This window comes from Mesitornis unicolor, unplaced genomic scaffold (assembly GCF_000695765.1).
Source record: "Mesitornis unicolor isolate BGI_N332 unplaced genomic scaffold, ASM69576v1 scaffold24224, whole genome shotgun sequence".
Taxonomy (NCBI): domain Eukaryota; kingdom Metazoa; phylum Chordata; class Aves; order Mesitornithiformes; family Mesitornithidae; genus Mesitornis; species Mesitornis unicolor.
Window position 1 is genome coordinate 17,679 of NW_010181138.1, and position 18,504 is coordinate 36,182.

The 18,504-nt window shown below is 37.7% G+C and overlaps 1 protein-coding gene across 1 annotated transcript in view; it reads right to left on the minus strand.

The window, feature by feature from the left end:
- LOC104539737 (A disintegrin and metalloproteinase with thrombospondin motifs 20-like) overlaps positions 1-18,504 on the minus strand; it is a gene marked incomplete at both ends in the record, with an annotated part of 55,215 nt that overhangs the window by 16,966 nt on the left and 19,745 nt on the right. Inside the window, 7 exon segments of the mRNA XM_010183337.1 lie at positions 8,512-8,616; positions 9,553-9,694; positions 10,355-10,501; positions 11,603-11,708; positions 12,025-12,065; positions 12,957-13,081; positions 13,764-13,847. Coding sequence (XP_010181639.1) covers positions 8,512-8,616; positions 9,553-9,694; positions 10,355-10,501; positions 11,603-11,708; positions 12,025-12,065; positions 12,957-13,081; positions 13,764-13,847 — 750 coding nt within the window.

Sequence of the window (18,504 nt, forward strand, 5' to 3'; positions counted from 1 at the left end):
GTGGATAGCATATCCCCAACTTTGTCCTTGACTCCAAACACCCTCTGAAGGATCAAAGACTGCCCACATATGGAGACAAGACACTGAGCAGAATGGACTACATGGGGTCAGTGCTCAGACACAATAGAGAGAATTCTTTATTTTTAGATGACTGTTTGCAGACTCAGGATTAGACCGATCATTAGGTTTGTTGTCAAGAGGGATTCTCCTAGTTGTACTGGCAGGGAGTGGCTTATTCCTTCTTTCCTTGCAGTATATACACGGATCAGTCACAAGAATCATCAGAAGAGATTATATCAACTCAACTGCTTGTTATTTCTGCAGCTTAGGCTTTGCTTCTCTGCTCTCTGTGACACAAAACAGCTTCAAGTTACGTTAAAGTCTAGAAGGGTTTTGGTAACTAAAGTCTCTGGCACATAAAACAATTTAAGAACCTCTGATACACAGAAGACAACATAATTCCAGAATTCCACCCCTTTTTAAAACTAATTTAAATGTTGCATAGAATTTCTCAAGGGTCATTATGATGTTACAAATTTATTGTAGGAACTATGAATTAACATAAATTTTGTCGAACAGAGAGAAAAGATGTGTGCAATCTTTCTGAATATAGGGGAATGACACAAACCTCAAATATTTGGTTTTATCACTTCATAAAATAATTCCTAGAAGCAATTTTTCCTAATTAGCATATGCTCTTTTTATATTGATACTTATGCTCACATGCTTACAATCATTTTGCTCTCAAAATAGGAATTTGTCACATAATCAGATTCTCCTTTCTGAGTTCTGCTTGAGTCCCTAATCCAACTTGGTGATAAAACTGCCTGCCTTTATAATTATTCATCACACCAACTCTTGCTCATGGCACTTATCTTTTAAGCCCTGAATGTCTTTTTCTAAGAATATGACCATTCAAGGCAATTTTCAAGCCCAAAGCAAACACAGAACAAAAGCTAGATCTATCTTGTCATACATTCATTTAAATGATCCAGCAAATTGGGCAGACCATCACTCACTTGATGCTAACACTAATGCTTTCACTTAACACAAAAAAGACACCATTATTTCACTGTGAGTTATAAAACTGTATAATATACAATTTTCTCATTCCAGTGCTTACTGTTAGTTTTTACTACTTTTTCCAGGATGTCCTTAGGGCATCTTTGATTCCAAACTTTCTAGTACCTAGCATTTAGTCCCTAACAATAGAAGATGGGGCTGCACTATGAAAAAGTATAAGGTAAATATGAGGAAACATAGAATCATAGAATCATTTGGGTGGAAAAAACCTTTGAAATTGTGGAGTCCAACCACAACCTGGTCTCTACTAAACCACATCTCTAAGCACCTCATCGACCCATCTTTTAAGTACCTCCAGAGACAGTGACTCAACCACTTCCCTGGGCAGCCCGTTCTAATGCTTGATAACCCTTTCAGTGAAGAAAATTTTCCCAATATCCAATCTAAATCTCCCTTGGCGCAACTTGACGCTATTTCCCCTTGTCCTATCACTGGCTACCGGGGAGAAGAGACTGACCTCCACCTCGCTACAACCTCCTTTTAGGTAGTTCTAGAGGGTGGTAAGGTCTCCCTTCAGCCTCCTCTTCTCCAGCCGAAACAAACCCAGTTCCCTCAGCTGCTCCTCATAAGGCTTGTGCTCCAGACCCTTCACCAGCTTTGTTGCCCTTCTCTGGACACACTCCAGCGTCTCAATGTCTTTCTTGTAGTGAGGGGCCAAAAACCGAATATAGTATTCGAGGTGCAGTCTCACCAGTGCCAAGTACAGGGCAAGGATCACTGTCCTAGTCCTGCTGGTCACACTATTTCTGATACAAGCCAGGATGCTGTTGGCCTTCTTGGCCACCTGGGCACACTGCTGACTCATATTCAGCTGGCTGTCAAGCAGTACCCCCAAATCCCTCTCTGCCAGGCAGCTTTCCAGTCACTTATCCCTGAGCCTGTAGCGCTGCATGGGGTTGTTGTGACTCAAGTGCAGGACCTGGCATTTGGCCTTGTTGAAGCTCATTCAACTGGCCTCAGTCCATCGATCCAGCCTATCCAGGTCCCTCTGCAGAGCCTTCCTACTCTCAGGCAGATCAACACTTCCACCCAACTTGGTGTCATCTGCAAACTTACTGAGAAAGCACTCAATCCCTTTGTTCAGGTCATTGATAAAGATGTTAAACAGAACTGGCCCCAAAACTGAGCCCTGGGGAACACCGCTTGTGACTGGCCTCCAACTACATTTAACTCCATTCAACACCACTTTTTGGGCCTGGCTATCCAGCCAGTGTTTTACCCAGCAAAGGGTACACCTGTCCAGACCATGGGCAGCCAGTTTCTCCAGCAGAATGCTGGAGAAAAAGGTGTCAAAGGCTTAACTAAAGTCTAGGTACACTACATCCACAGTCTTCACCTCATCCAATAAATGAGTCACCTTGTCATAGAAGGAGATCAGATTAGTCATGCAGGATTTGCCTTTCACAAGCCCATGTTGACTGGGCTTGACCTTCTGGTTGTCCTGGATGCGCTGCATGATGGCACTAAAGATGATCTGCTCCATGCCTTTCCCTGGCAACCAAGTCAGACTGGCAGGGCTGTAGCACCCCGGATCCTCCTTCCAACCCTTCTTGTAAACAGGCACCACATTTGCCAAGTTCCAGTCAAGTCGAACTTCCCCAGTCAGCCAGGACTGCTGATAAATGATGGAAAGTGGCTTGGTGAGTACCTCTGCCAGCTCTCTCAGCACCCTTGGGTGGATCCCATACAGCTCCATAGAGTTGTATATGTCTACCTGGCAGAGCACATCACTAACCATTTCCTCTTGGATCCTAGGAGCTTTGTTTTGCTCCCTGACCCTGTCTTCTGGTTCAGGGGGCTGGGTACCCAGAGAACAGCTGACCTTACTATGAAAGACTGAGGCAAAGAAGGCATCAAGTACCTCAGCATTATCCTTTGTCACTACAGTTCCCCCTGCATCCTGTAAAGGATGGAAATTCTCCCTGGCCCTCCTTTTGTTGTTAATATATTTATAGAAATATTTTTTATCTTTTCACAGAATTAGCCGATTTAAGACCTTGTCTTTCCAAGAACTGTCTGATGATCTTAGGAAATAATTTTTACTACTACAGAAGATTCTAAGAAGTCTCACTTCACAAAATGAATACTGGATCCAAATATGGGACAGCAACCTAGAGTTTAGGTTCTTCTTCCATTAACAAAAACTTTGACAATAACTTGAAGGGAAATTTCAGGAAAAGAGAGTTGTAAAATGAAATTTTATACCCACAACAGCTTTATTTTGATCCATAAAAATGCAAAGCACATGTTCACATCTGGGATTTTAATAGCATATTCAACAAACTTGTCTCAGCTATTACTCTGCTGCATTCCTACAGAAGCAACATGATGAAGTCACAGTAGAAAACTCTGGCACCAGACGCATTCCAGATGTTCCTCTGTGCTTGCTTGAATCATTGCTTCACTGACAATACTATGATACACAGAACTTTCATTAAAATAAATGTGATTGCTAACCATCTTCTTCCCTACATTAGTTATGGCAAATATAAGGTATGCATCATGTAAAATGGGTATCCCTGGTAATTCCAAATATATTGATTACAACAAGTGGCAACTCTGCTCTAGCCAAGGCCAACAGTTGGTTTTCTGTCAAAAAAAGCAGAAATTCTGACCCAAATCCACATATAATGATTGTATCTTCAGAGATAAGAGGGAGGGTTAATGGTTCAAATTTGGGATCAGTGAATCTACAGGTATGTAGATTTGTATTTATTAATCACCTGCTTATAATAAGCAGTTTGACTCTGGATTAAACTATGATTTAATAAACTGATTTCAGGTACTTCCATCTTATCTCATAGCTTATTGAACTTGCTGAATTTCCAAGAAAGCAACTTTGAAAGAAATTATTAAAGTGTTATTTGCCAGGCTATGCTCGATTTCAAGTACTTCATACACAGCCTGGTATGACTCACAGCAGGAAGAGGACTCCAAGTTCACTTTTACTGCCTATATTTTCCAGACTACTCCTAGAGATACACATGGTTTTTGAAGATCTTGGGACAAAGATTGCAACACTGATGTTCAGTGTATGAGGAAATATTTCCAGGCATTAAGGCCCCACGTAGTCTTGCAGAAAAGGAGGCTCAAGAAAAACTATTCATCTATTTCCAGACATCAGTATGTTTCCATGGATATTGCTGGTAGCTGCTGGTGCAGATGATGATTGAACACTGAAGACAAGTATGAAGAGAAAATTAAAAGGAGAAAACACTACAGAAGTGGACATGATGGTCGATATTTTGCCTTCCAAATATCCACTTTTATTGTTCTCATTGCTTTTTGCCTTATAAAATACAATTTCTTCACTCCTCATATCCAGACAGGGCCCCTGAGAGAATGACTATGAACCAGTGAAGAGCACAGGAAGAGAAAGCTGTAGTGGATTGAATGCAGGAAAGGAAAATGGGCATAGCTGGTACCACTGTCTCAAAGGAGATTCCAATCACGTAGCGCTGGGAAAGGAGCATGGATCTTAGAAGTTACATAGATTCAGCACATAACCCCATGAGCAGGGAGTGAAGATAAGGACATCCACTCAATGAATACCAAAGTCCACAAACATCAGAGCTGTTGTTTCTGGCTGTATTTATTATCTCTATGGGATGCCCCCATTCATTCCCTTGAATAAATGCACTCCTACAGACCTCTCTCTGCCTTGTCTGCTGCAAATGGATGCAAGGAAGTGTTTTGCTTCACATTAGACCTACGTCTGCTCTCCAGCTTCTTCCTATAATATACATCGTCAAGACAGCACATTGCTCAAAGAACCAAGATAAGAAGTGGAGCCTAGAGCGTATAATAACAATGAAAATAGAGCAGTTAGTAAAATAAGTATACATGACAGAAGAAATGGAGCCTGGAGAATGTCTAACTGAAGTTGTATCTATAGCAACTCAGGTCTATGTCTGTAGCACAGATTTGCAGATGAGCCTACATTTACTGCTCAGATGACATTAATTTTTTACAAAACCCACAGTATTTTTTTTCAACATTTTCAATTTTTTCTTGCAAAAAATCTACATACTTTCTCATTTGATGCATTCCCACAGAAAACTTTTATTTTTTCCGAAATCACATCTCATCATAGAAGCATTTTACAAAAATCCTCGTTGATAGCAAAAATTTAGTCTGAGCCCTTAAATATACTTCACTCTGTTTTTACAGTTCAAAAGATCTGCTGCTTCCCATATGGTTAACATATCCACCTATCACCCAGCTCTGTTAAAATCAATCGCAATTTTTTATACTTACTTTACATATATACACACCTAATGAATTATTATTTCAGATAACTCTCTTCGTGTATTAGGTTCATGAGGTAGTCAAGCAATGTAATGATTTTAAAGAAATCAGTATATGGGTAGTAACCTACAACTGAAGAATAGCAAACACGGCTCCAAGTCAGAGACTGGTACTTCTTGTACTGATCAAAGCAATCCTTTCTTGGGCTGTATCTACATACTTAGTTGCCCCTGTATCCCTCTCCTTATGTGGCTATAAAGGGACTAGGATGAAATCTTAATTCTTTCAATAGCTATTCTAGATATTTTTAGAGACACTAACTCAACATACAATACATATCTAGAGTGAATAGAAGCAATAAACATTTCCCTCACACAGACACAAGACACATGCTTTCTAATCAAACTTATTCGTATCATGTGGATTCCTTCTTGCTGTTAAAACAGCTTTTTCCAGACTTCTCTGACATTTTTATTTTCAGTGGTGTTTAAGTAGCAAACTGCCCTTATGTAGAACACTAAGATCTCCAGGACATGGAAAAGTTTGGGTCAGAGTCACATAGCTGCCTCCTACCTCTCCCTTCAAAGGATCAATGGAATACAGGCATATTTGCATACTGCTCAGGAATCCAGGAAGGATCAGAGTGCAACCCTTCTGAGTGTCTCAAATAATAATAATTAAAAAACACTTTATTGGGTATTTTTGCTGTGATTTTCATAGCAAAAAAAAAAAAAAAAAGACTTGTTCTGAGAACGTTACTCTTAGAAGATAGATTGCTTCACCAACTATTCTGCTTTGGAGGTGGATTTTTGGCTCAGATGTGCATCACCAACTCCACAACTGATGCACCATGAGACATACAAAACAACATTCTCTTTCAAAATGCACGCATGCTGATAGATTGCATATGACAAGCAGATATTCATTAGAAAGTGCAGGCACACAGGAAAAGCCATTTCCTCATTCACATGAGAGTCTCTGATATTATTAGATTTATATCTATCTTTAATATCTTTTCATATTTTAAGGAAGGAAAGATACAAGAACTGTTAGAGTAGTCCACAGAGCAAGAGCCATTAATCAGACACACAACCTGAAGAAAATTAACTCATGTACCAAATCAAAGCCTAATCATTTGATATTAAAATTACAAATATCTTAAATGCATCTTTTCTATATTCATTACAGCAATAATGCAGCAAATGCCAAATATAAATTTATTTAGCTTGCCGGCAAATATTAATTACAATTACTAGTCGCCATGTCTTATTCCAATTAAAATCAATAGAAACTTGCTGACTGAGCGTGAAAGGAGCTGTCCCTTAGACAGGAACAGATGACAATTTGTCACATTAATTGCTGTTCTTTGTTACATCTTTCAGAGGTAATGACTGTAATTAGCTCTTCACTTCCTATAGAAAACTAGTTTCACTGCAGTAATTGCATAAAATAGGTTTTTGTATTCTTATATGAAAGAAGTCCTCCGATGTTGGCAAATTAGAGTCAAGTCAATTGAACTAAAGATTACACATGAAGTTTATATAAAAGATGAACTTCTTTTCTGATCAGTTACTGACTGAAAAATGGGTTAAACATTATAACAGCAGCTGCATATATAGGATTTAATCAAGCAAAGCTTCCACTGCAACCTTCAAATAACTTTTCCTAATCTTGCAAAAGGAAAACAAAGCATTTGAGACAGTTTACCCACTAAATTGTTATCAGTTAAGGTTTGTGTTTTCAAATTTTTCACTACTAGTGTCTTACCACATACAGAAAAATTAAAAGAAACAAAAAGTAAGGATTAAAAGTTATTGGGGGAAATTTAGTAATAACTGAGTGAAATGTAGCAGTCTATTATACATAGAAATTAGATCAGTTGGAGTTTTTAAAATCATCTCTGAACCTGAATCATCTGAACCAAAAATGGCAAAAGGTAAAAAATCAACATTGGTCCCACAGGCCCTGAAGCTGCCAAAGCACACTACTGTTAAAAGTAGCTCAACATAATAAACCAGCCATACTGAAACCACTGCCATATCTGAACATGTCAAAAATCCCTGAAATATTTATTACATGTCATCCCCTGACATGTAAGAAAAAAAATTCTATTTGCTGGTGGTGAACTGAGACACAGAGAAGCCAAAGACTAGATCAGCAAAGAACTCAGACACCTAGTTTCTGTTCACTTCCCAAACTACATACAAAGCCAAAACTAAAACCCTCAAATTTTCACTGATAATCTGGATTCAACTAGCCTCCACCACTGCTCTTATTTCCATAAATGTTATGTAAGTGCCTTGACCGTATCTATTAATTCACGATGCTTATGGGCAGCCCAAGACAAGTTATGTCCTCAGAGGACACAGATCAAGATCTGCACTTAGATACAATCTGCCAGATGGGGAAGCAGTGAGCTGCACTCTCAACACCCAAATGTTCGTTACCAAATAAACCTATGAGCAGGGTATAGGAAGTCTAGCTTCCGCTTCTTCACTTTTTTTATATATATCAAAGCATTCAATCTATACCTCATACAGCCAGGCAGAGTCCTATGCATTAGGGTAAAGTGAGAAGGCAGCTCTGGAGAGATCCAAGTATCCTGAATTATGTTACAACAGACAAGACAGTACATGAGTGCTAGTTGTGTGGTTAAGGCACTTACTGGAGTAGGTTTCATATCTTGTCTGAAACAATACAATGCATAATTATCTACTGAAACCAGTATTCTAATCCAAAGACTCCTTCTTTCCAAAACAAGTGTACTCCTGTATCTAAGTCACTCATACTTAATTTTTTCTGGTTCAGTGAAAGAGCCTCAACAAGTCAAACTGGGGGAAAACACACTTCTGGGATGTCTTGTTTCCAGAAACCTCAACTTTGGAGCACTACCGATGAGGAAAAAACTCAACTTCTTATGAATGATCTGAACTTTTCAAACAGAAGTAAAGGTGGCAACATTCCCCTGAGGTCTACCACTGATTTTTAACCAATGTGGCATCTGTAAACTTTTATAATTATTCTGAACAGACAACCTATGTTATTTATGTCACCACATTACAGGACTAAGAGAAAATGCAGGTACTGTTCACAGTACTGCCACACAGCAAGCATTGATCTTTCTTATCTACATCAGTGATTTTGCCATATGTAAGTACTAAGGAACAAAGGAAGCCTTACCATTCCCACACCACAAATGGTTCCATCAGCCAAAGGCATGTGCTGAGTACGACAACCCTTGTGAACACCTTCTGTGCTTGTGCACCATAAGCGTTTGCATTGTTTCTAAAATGAAAACAAGATTACTTTTGTTGTACCTGCAGCACCATTCTAGACACTAGTTGGGATATTTGTATTGTTTACTCAAACTATGTGGGTTTAGTGTTTGCTGCTAGTACTACCATTTTTCACAGACAAAACCCCACAGAAATCCAGAACAATTAAAAAAAAAAAAAAAGAACAAACAAACAAATCCCCCCCTCAAAAAAAAAAAAAACCAAAAAGAGAACTATTTTTATTAAGGCCAGGCAGGTATGTGGAATATTTGCAATACATTGTATTAGAAGCAATAGATAACTTCATTTTCTAATTCAGTAGAAAATTTAATGAAAAAGTATGTAAGAGATTACAGTGGATACTATGCAGGACAGTCTGAGTATAATCCCCAGATAAAATATACACACTGACTAGAAAATTAAGAACAAAGCCTCTTTTTCAAATTGTTAAAAGACTCTTAATGGACAAATAACCTTTATGGATTATGAAATTTACAAAGCTGTCTTTAGTAACACCATCTTCAGGTCTTTAAATCCCCCTTTACTTTTCTATAATATTCCCATAACACCTGACTTCTTCTAAACAAGATAGGGGCTGTAATGTGAAAAAATTTGTAAAAAGTGTTGAAAATTCCCTTTGAGTGGTTGCAGGAAGCCTTAATTTATAAAGCTTTTGATCTTTTAAAGGAATTGTAATCACATTCACAGATGTGCAAATCAAAACTAATTCATCCTACATTTAATTCTATATACTTCTAGGATATGGAGCTGCAATGGTCTTCACTGAACGTTACCCTCTTCAACAGAATAGAACTTGAAGTTTGACATAATTCAGGATAAAATTCTTTCGAAACCAGAAGTCCTGAGATTCCATTTCTAAACCTACCTGCCTACCTACCTTTCAGTAATTTTTTTTAGATTGAGCATGACTCTGTTGCTCACTCACCAGATAAGGGCACACTTGAGACCCAAGACCAAACATAAGTTCACACTGCTTGTTGACATCATACATTGATCCAGGCAGCTGAGAGGAGAGATCATATATTCTTCCACTAGGTTTGTCTAGGAGACATTCACCATAGCCAGTACTGTTGTAAAAATCAGGACAAAATGTGAATAAAACACTCTTTAATTCACTGGGAGCCTACTCACACAACACTTACACATGCACATCTCAGTGGAGTTATGAATATGCTTACATTCCTTTATAATGACTTTAATTAAAATTAATAAAATAAACCAGATCACTTCATTTTCCTTTATTGAATTTTGCATTATATCTACCAAATAAAGCTTAAGGTTTTTATGCTTTCTGGGTGTCATTTCTCATTATCACATTCTTACAGAAAGAAAAGATATACTGCCTAAATTATATCTTCCACTTGTTTTTTAAATAAAAAATTCTGAAAATAAAGTGTGCCTATTCTGACCTACTAAAATAATCCTAAAGATATTTCAATAACCAATGTCACTATATTTAAAAAAAAACTAAAAATCAATCTTCTTAGCTCTATATGTTGAATGCAACTTTAACAAAGTCATGAATCATCCAAAGAGTTAAATGCATGTACTTTTCTGGAGGGCTGAGGCCCTATAAGTCAGTGGTTAATTCTAAGAACAACATAAAAATGTTATTTAAGCAATACCTTTGAAATACTTCTCATAAAGAAATTAAATTGGAAAAAAAACCAAAAACAAAACAAAAACACCCGAACAGAATAAAAATATAGCATTATATTGATACTTACTCAAGAAATTCAGTGATATATTTTTGACTGCATTTTGACCAGGTCCATGGACTCGTATGGTAATTTAAAGTTGGAGCCATCACATGGTATTGATGTTTAATTCCAGCTTCTTTACATTTAAAACTGTCGTCATGAGGCACATTAAATCTGAAATGCAAAACAGACAAACTCCAAAACAAATTCAGCAACAGTTAATTGAAACTCTCTTTGTTGTAGCAGCAAATGTTTTGTTGTAGCAGCAAATGCTTGAGTTTTAAAATACTTTATAATTTAATGGGACTCACTTAATGTGACTGACGTTATGGCAACAGATATCTTAAAAATGCCTTACAAAATTCTCACCTTACCCAAAATGCTCCTAATCATATAATGCTGGGCACAGTAAGAATTTTACAATTACACAGTTCTTTAGCTCACCAGAAAAAGTCCAGTGTTTCGAGAGTATGCCACTTTAAACGAACTACCCGTCTCCTCCACTGAATATACAGGTCATCATTAGACTGACCATAACATATTACCCCAATATTAACATCGTAACTCTTACTATTCAGTAACAAAAACAAACTACAGAGCACATCAACATCATATTTATGCAACCAGCACATCTCAGTTTAAGCACCACGACAAGTGGCATGTATCTAAACAAACGTCCAGGCACATGAAAATCAACAAGCTAGCTACTGAGCTCTGTAATGCCATCGTTACCTACACTGTGGCATGCCTCATGGAGCTAGAGGATAGCACCTTTCTGCCATCACTGATGAGGTATGCTTCATAAAATTAAATGCTGTCATCTCCTCTTAATTTTCTGTGTAAAGTATTTCTCTTTGTGTTACTCTACTGTATTCTGAAAGGATTAAACACAAGGAAGAATATTTCTGCGTTATATTAACAATTGTCTTTTCTTAAAGGTAAATTCCTATCCGGACTTAACAGGACTACGCTGCACATCTAAGATACCTGTCCCAGTGTCCCAACCAGTTCATATAACAAAAGGACAGAATACAGCTGTGTAGCCAGTGTCTCCCATAATTCAGGATACCAACCAGCCAGGTTATAAAATTCACAAGGTCTCTACCTCTAAGTGGTGGGCAGAAGCTGCCTCACTGCAAAGGACAACAATAATGACTCTTTTAAAAGGACACAGCAGACTGTGTCCTCTTAGAAATGTACAGCCCATCACTGGAAATTGGTCATATTCAAAAGGAAGTTTAAAAAAAAATTGCCTTCTGGGAAGTAGGTACTTACACATGTCCAAGCTCATGCGCTACAGTAAAAGCAGCACTCAATCCATTTTCTTCACTTATAGAACAGCTGCGTAGTGGGTCACACATTGTACCTAGTTCTGCTAAACCTGCAAAATTGAATCCTTATATAAAAGCTTAAAAGCATGTATTTTCACATAGGAGTGACTCTATAAGAGAATACTATGGCACCCAAGTTAAAAGTCATGCCTCAACTATGCAGCAAAATAACACAAAATGAACGACCACCTGGCAACAAAGTACATGCCCGAGCAGAACAGCATTAGGAAGTTGATTTTTTGTCTGTGTGACTTTAACTTTGTGTCTATTTTCTGATTTATTCTTCATTGATTTTTCTCCCTACAGCAAAATTTTCTTACAGATTTTCTGTTATAAAATCATACTGATTAAAAAAAAATAACTCACCAAGAGTATCACACTTCTCTCTAGCTCTGCAGATATCTTCCCTTGAAGGAAAAGATTTATTTAAAATTATTATAGTAAGCAAAAGAACATTTTAAAAGTATTTCACTCTGCTATATTAATCACAGCTATTACTCAATTTTTAATCTTACAGCCCATTCAAACAATTTGCATTCTAGTGAAAGAATTAACTTAAATTCACCAGACTAAGCTCACAGTATTGCTTTCTATCCAGCTTGCAAAGAATAATAATTCATATACTATGTTATCTCTCTACAATGCAGAAGGTAGATCAAGCATAAAATGCTGCTGAAAAACATGCAGATTGCAGTATACTTGAAACTACCTTATGCAGTGTACCATCTGCCAATATAAAAACATAAAATTCAGGACAAATATCAAACAGTTCGAAGTGCTGGAGTGTTTCCAACTTGAACACCAGGAGGAAAATAATGAAAAAGAAAAGCAAAAGACAGAATATATGTTGATGATTGAACATGAGAACCTTCACTAAGGTGACTGGCGTACAGGAAAAATATATACTAATGTTTAAATGGTTTCCATTTGTAAGCTTTTGTTAGTTCTAATCACGCCTGAGCTACCAGGAGCTGACTGTCACTGCATCCTTCAGCTGATTCCATTATGTACAGCATCCCATTCCCATCACATCTATGTACAATGGTTAAATACTTCATTTGCTTGTAATAACTTCAGGTCTGTTTCCATTAACAGATGGTTAGCTACCAACATAGCACTGTCAGAGCAATTGCTCCTGTATTGATAATCAGTGGTTTGGGAAGTGCAATATAGTTTTTACTCACTTCAATTATCTATGAAAAATACCAGAGGAACAGTTAAAAAATGCTGATGTAAAAAAGAAACCGAAGCATTGGTTTCATTTAGCTGAGTTACTACAGCTATTTCAGATATTGTACCTAGTGATAAGAACAGCAGTATCATGATGAGAAGGGTGAGCGTCATCCAAAGTGTTTTGTGTTTGCTGCCATAAGCAAAAATTGCGAAGAGTGGTAGCTGCATTAAAAGTGATAGCTGGTCCTTCCTAAGCAAGAAATGGCCAAAGAAACACAAATAAGGATTTTAATATTCATGCATTTGTACTTATTACTTTGTCATTTCTACCCCTAATCTCCAAAGCAATGACTGCATGGAAAGTAAGTCAGCAGGACTTCACACAACTTCACTCACACAGATTCATTTGTAGCATCAGGTCTTAATTTAGCTGCAAGTCATCAGTCATGAGAAGTCATTATTTTAATCAATGTATGTGAGCATGCATCATGTGTTAAATATTAAAAAAATATAAAAGCATATATTTGAAGAGTGTATGATTCTTACAATCTTAAAATATTGCAGCTGTTAGGGCTGACACCCCTCCATCAAAATCCTCTATAAAAGCTGTCATTTCCCTGACATGTTTCCATGCATACAAGCACACTTTAGGTAGTTATGCCATAAGCTTTCATATGGTATCTGATTTATGTCCATTTAGGCCAACAGGAGGTGCTAATACAGAGATGGGGAAATACCAGCATCGAGGTAAAGCAATAAAGGCTCTGCAGTTAATTTCACATTTGACACTTAGTCTTCTATTTTAAAACAAAATTTTATAGTTAAAGAAAACATTTTGTATTTAAAACTAAAATAGTTTAAACTTTGGAATTACAGAGCAAATTCATGTATCATGTTTCCTCTATTAGAAATACTTTTAATATTTTTCATACCTGTTCATTGTGAATTACAATTAATTTTACAATAACTATATTTATAAGATTTCCAATACTTGAATCTTTGTAGATTGCTGCAACCTAAAAAGAAAAAAAATATTAGTATATTAAGCTCATCTGATAAATCATCTCTCTTTTTGTCATGTGAACAAGTTATCAAATAAAACCTGAGACCAAGTAATTCTGCTAATTCAATAAGGGTAGGGAGGGAGCCTGAGTTTTGGAATCCATGCTGAGAACACACTTCAGAGCAGCACAGCTATCACCCGCTTCCTTCCATACGGATCCTTTCTCATTTACTAACCAGCAAGTGTCTCATTATTCCAACGTGGGAATAAGAAGCATCTCTCAAGCACTCCCCAGAATTCAGTTAGGCATAGACACATTTAGAATAACTTTACCAAAGAACAGGTGACTGTAAAGGCTTAAGCACTACATAGGCAGAAAGGGTTATCTACATTCGAATGGAATAATGTTACTACTATCCAAACTACTTTTAAACTACCATAAATTATCAAGCTCATAATGTGTTCTTATAGTTTGATAAACCTAGAGAGGATATTTCTGGATATTTATCCTCCTCATGAATATCACAAGCAGACAAGGTATGCTCTGTTAACTGTCATCTTAGAATAACATGACACCATTATCACATTAATCTCAGGCCATGTAACTAACAGCAAGCTAGCTGTCAAAATTCCTTCAACAGTCAGCAGAGAAGGAGAAAGGATGAACTGGTGTGTAGACATGCCTATATGGAGATACATATTTAGATATGTATTTTCATACAAGACAGTAAGATACTTCATTTCTTCGTCCCTTTACTATGGAGGGATATGAGACATCTAATTTTCAGACGTATAAAGCTAGAGAAGATTAATTCCAGCACAAATATTTAAAGTATTATTTCTCTTTAGCAAAGAAGAAATAGAAGATGGGTTCAAACGGCATTCCAAAACCATGTCAGAGAGGAATCTGAAATGAGATCTGCAAGGATCTTTGGCTTAAACTGTGAAGACATTTGTCACGAGGCCTGACTGAAATGGTAGACCTTTCCTACCACTTATGCTGATATAAGAGTCACTTACAACAGAGAATTTGCTACAGCATAAACCTATACAAGAAGATTACAAGCATGTAGTGTTAATAGAAAAGTCTTTTATGGAACAGATTACAAAGCCAAATTGTTTCATGTCTAGATTATAATGTTGAAAGAGGTACTGCTATGGAAATACAGTAAACAGAATCTTACAATGATTTGCGTTGGAAGTGACCCTTAAAGATCACTTATCCAAACCCTACCCCTCTCTGCATCCACACCCACAAGCATGGACATCTTTCACTAGATCAGGTTGCTCAAAGCCCCATCCAACTTGACCTTCAATTCTTCCAAGGATGGGCTATCCACAACTTCTCTGGAAACCCTGTTCCAGTGTATCAACACCTTCATAATTAAAAAATTTCTTCCTCATATCAAATCTAAACCTAACCTCTTCCAGTTTAAAACTGTTAACACTTGTCCTGTCAACTACAAGGCTTAGTAGAAAGTCTCAATCTTATAAGTTCTCTTTATATAATTAAAGGCCACCATAAGGTCTCCCCAGAGCCTTCACTTCTGCAGGCTGACCAATCCCAACTCTCTCAGTCTTTCCTCACAGGAGAGGTACTCCAGCCCTCTGATCATTTTTGTGGCTCTCCTCTGGACCCTCTCTAACAGGTCCATGTCTTCCTTGTACTCAGGGCCCTTGTCCACGGATGCAGTCACTCTATCATAGAAAGCCACTAGATCAGTCAGAAACATCTTTCCATTAACTTTTAAATCAGTCTAATTAATGTCCTGTTTTGGAACAGAAAGTACTGAAATTCAGGAAACAGCTGCATTTCACTGGCTGTCAAGTAAAGAGCATGCAGGTCATCTGAGGTAGTGACACTTGGCACAGTGGACAAAAACCAATACAGGATTTTTCCAGTTCTACAACTGTATATATCAGGTAGAATGGGCAGAGATAGAGAACTAGATGGGGGCGGGTTAACTAGGTTCAGCTAACACCAAATAATCTCACAATTGTCTAAACTGCAACTCTCAACCTTCAATGCAATGCTGCCCCTCAGTTTCTTAAGGGTCCCCTGCACCACAGTACGTGAGAGGAAGACTCATTTCTCATCCTGCCGATTACAATGATCTGGGAAAGGGGTCCAAGCTGGAGCCTTCTTGGGATTAAAATTTAGCATTTTTCCCCTTGTTTACGGTTATTACTGTAGTTATGGATGTTCCCTCAGGTACATTAATAGTCCCCTGAAAAAAATCTCTCACTGTTGTGTACTTTCTCTCACACCAGAGACAGGTAAGCTTCTGCTAAAAATAAAAGTAACGCTGCTCTCATTTACCCTACATTTGAGTCAAAGTATGGCTCCTTTGTCTCATGATCACTGTCATGATCTCCAAACATTTCATTACTACCACTGCCTTTGAAAGATCAAAGAGCAAGACTCTGTGCTGATAATGAGATGCCCATACCAGTGAAGCAAGGTATATTCTGCAGGATGGCTGAACACGTGTGAAGAGAAAAATCCGGAGTTGAAAACCACAAGACAAAATTGAAAATTAACCTAGGGAACTGTACAGGCTAAATTCATCAACTGAGACTTGAAATGATGGATCAATGCAGGGAAATATCCAAGATTTGGAATATGAGATACTTATTTTCAGTGAAAAAAACAAAGGTACAAGTACTCTCTGCTTCTGTATTCTAAGGATACTTCTTTGAATGCTCTCTTATTGGAAGTGTTCATGAAAAAGGGTGATGAAGTGGGATAGGAATTTGATAGAATACACCATTTCTTTACAATTTCCAGATCTCCTCACTCTACAGTGATCTAAATTCACAGAACTACAAGGTCATAGCCAAAACAAAGGGAAATCAGTTTCAAGAGATTTTTCACACTCTTAAAACCAGCATCCACACCACAGAACAGTTCAGACCACACAGCAACAAAGAAAGGTAAAAGAAAAAAATGAAGCTAGCTACCCTTCAGTGGAAGGATCACAGCCTTCATTTTCATGAAATTCTCAAAGATCAAGTCAGATCTTGTCATCACCATAGTTGCGGCTGCCAGCAGACTGGAAGCAACTTGGTCACAACAGTTTAGTTCTCTTCGTATCCCTATTGTAGCTGTTTGTAAACTCTGGCAAAATGCCCTTTTCAGAAAAGGGGCTAGTAAACAAACAAGTACATCTAGAGGCTCGAAGATAAGTAAATGATACATCCAAATCCAATTGGACTTCTTCAGCTCTTTTTTCCTAAATACTGTATCATAAGACCTCTTTTTCTTTCCTCTTGTCTGTTACACACAATCATGATGCCAGGAGAATACAAACATTCATATCCCTTGAAAGAAACACAGTGTCACTTCTTAGCTCATGTCTTTCGCAGGCTCCAACAATCTCTCATTTATTTACATAGTGCTGAAAGGGTGTAAGATGCCAGGATCTGGGAGATTTCTCCTTCACCTCTTCTACTGTTATATCCCGATTCTGTGACGTATTTCTTAAGACCCTAGAATTGTCTGAAGTCATGAGATAAAAAAGTCATCACGGCATTTATTGCTTCACTGAGAGAATGAAAAAGAGCTGTGTTATTTCTGCTGGTGTTATTCTATTCTGATCCATCCATATCTCTCTACAAACCTGTGCTTTCACTGGTAGAACCTAATGCCAGCAGAGATTTCTCATGCAAACTTGCACAATTACACCTACACACATCAGAGTTACCATTTTTCCACCCGATGAGTTGTAGGTCATCTCCTGTCCCCTCATCGAAGGCCTCTCCAATCTACCATCCCCAGAGTCAACCAAGTAGATGTTCCAGATGACTCCCTCTTGTGCTCTAGTGGAGGCAAAAGGAAAGAATCCACCCCTTTAAAAGGCCGAGTCCCCCTGCCAGGAATGTCCCTTCTCTGTCTTACCTCTAACTCGGGACTGAGATGGTTGCAAAGATATCTCTTTAACATTGCACTAGCTCAGTAAATAGTGACTCAGTTATTATCAAATACAGACTTTTGATGAAAATATGCACTAAGGCATATGATCCAAAGTTAGACCGCATCAAATGCCATCATACACAGCATAGACGTCACAGCATCCCTCCCAGCCAGGGCTCCCTAGTGAGGCTTCTCCGGTCATCAGAAGCTACTCAGAGAAAGATGTTATGAGTGTTGCTAAATCCTGAACTTAAAAACTTTATTGCCTTTCAGATGCATGATTAATTACATGATTAACCTACAAATCATGCAAGTCTACTGCCTAATTTTAAATGATGACTGTATGGCAGAATCAGTAATGTCAAACATTCTGAAATGCTAGTATGCATCTATCTATGTTTTCCCAGAGTGTTATGGAAAGATGAATTGTTAAGAGTTGTATGGTATGAACTGCAAAAAAAATATGAACACATTCTTTAAATTCATCCCATATATATTAGGACAAAATCATTTGGCTGTTTTTTAATGACAGAGGCAGTGCACTGGTGCATGGGATCTTTCCACATAGAAAATATTTCACAATTGATGCTGATGATTAGCTGCCAATATGGCAAAAAAAGAGTATAAACAAGACCACAACTAGAAACATTTTCTGCTCTTAAGACCTGTTACCCCCTGCCTTACATTTTACAACTCAGTAAATTATGGTAGCCACAAAGCATTAGTGAAGCAACAGTAAATATTGCAATGTACTTCA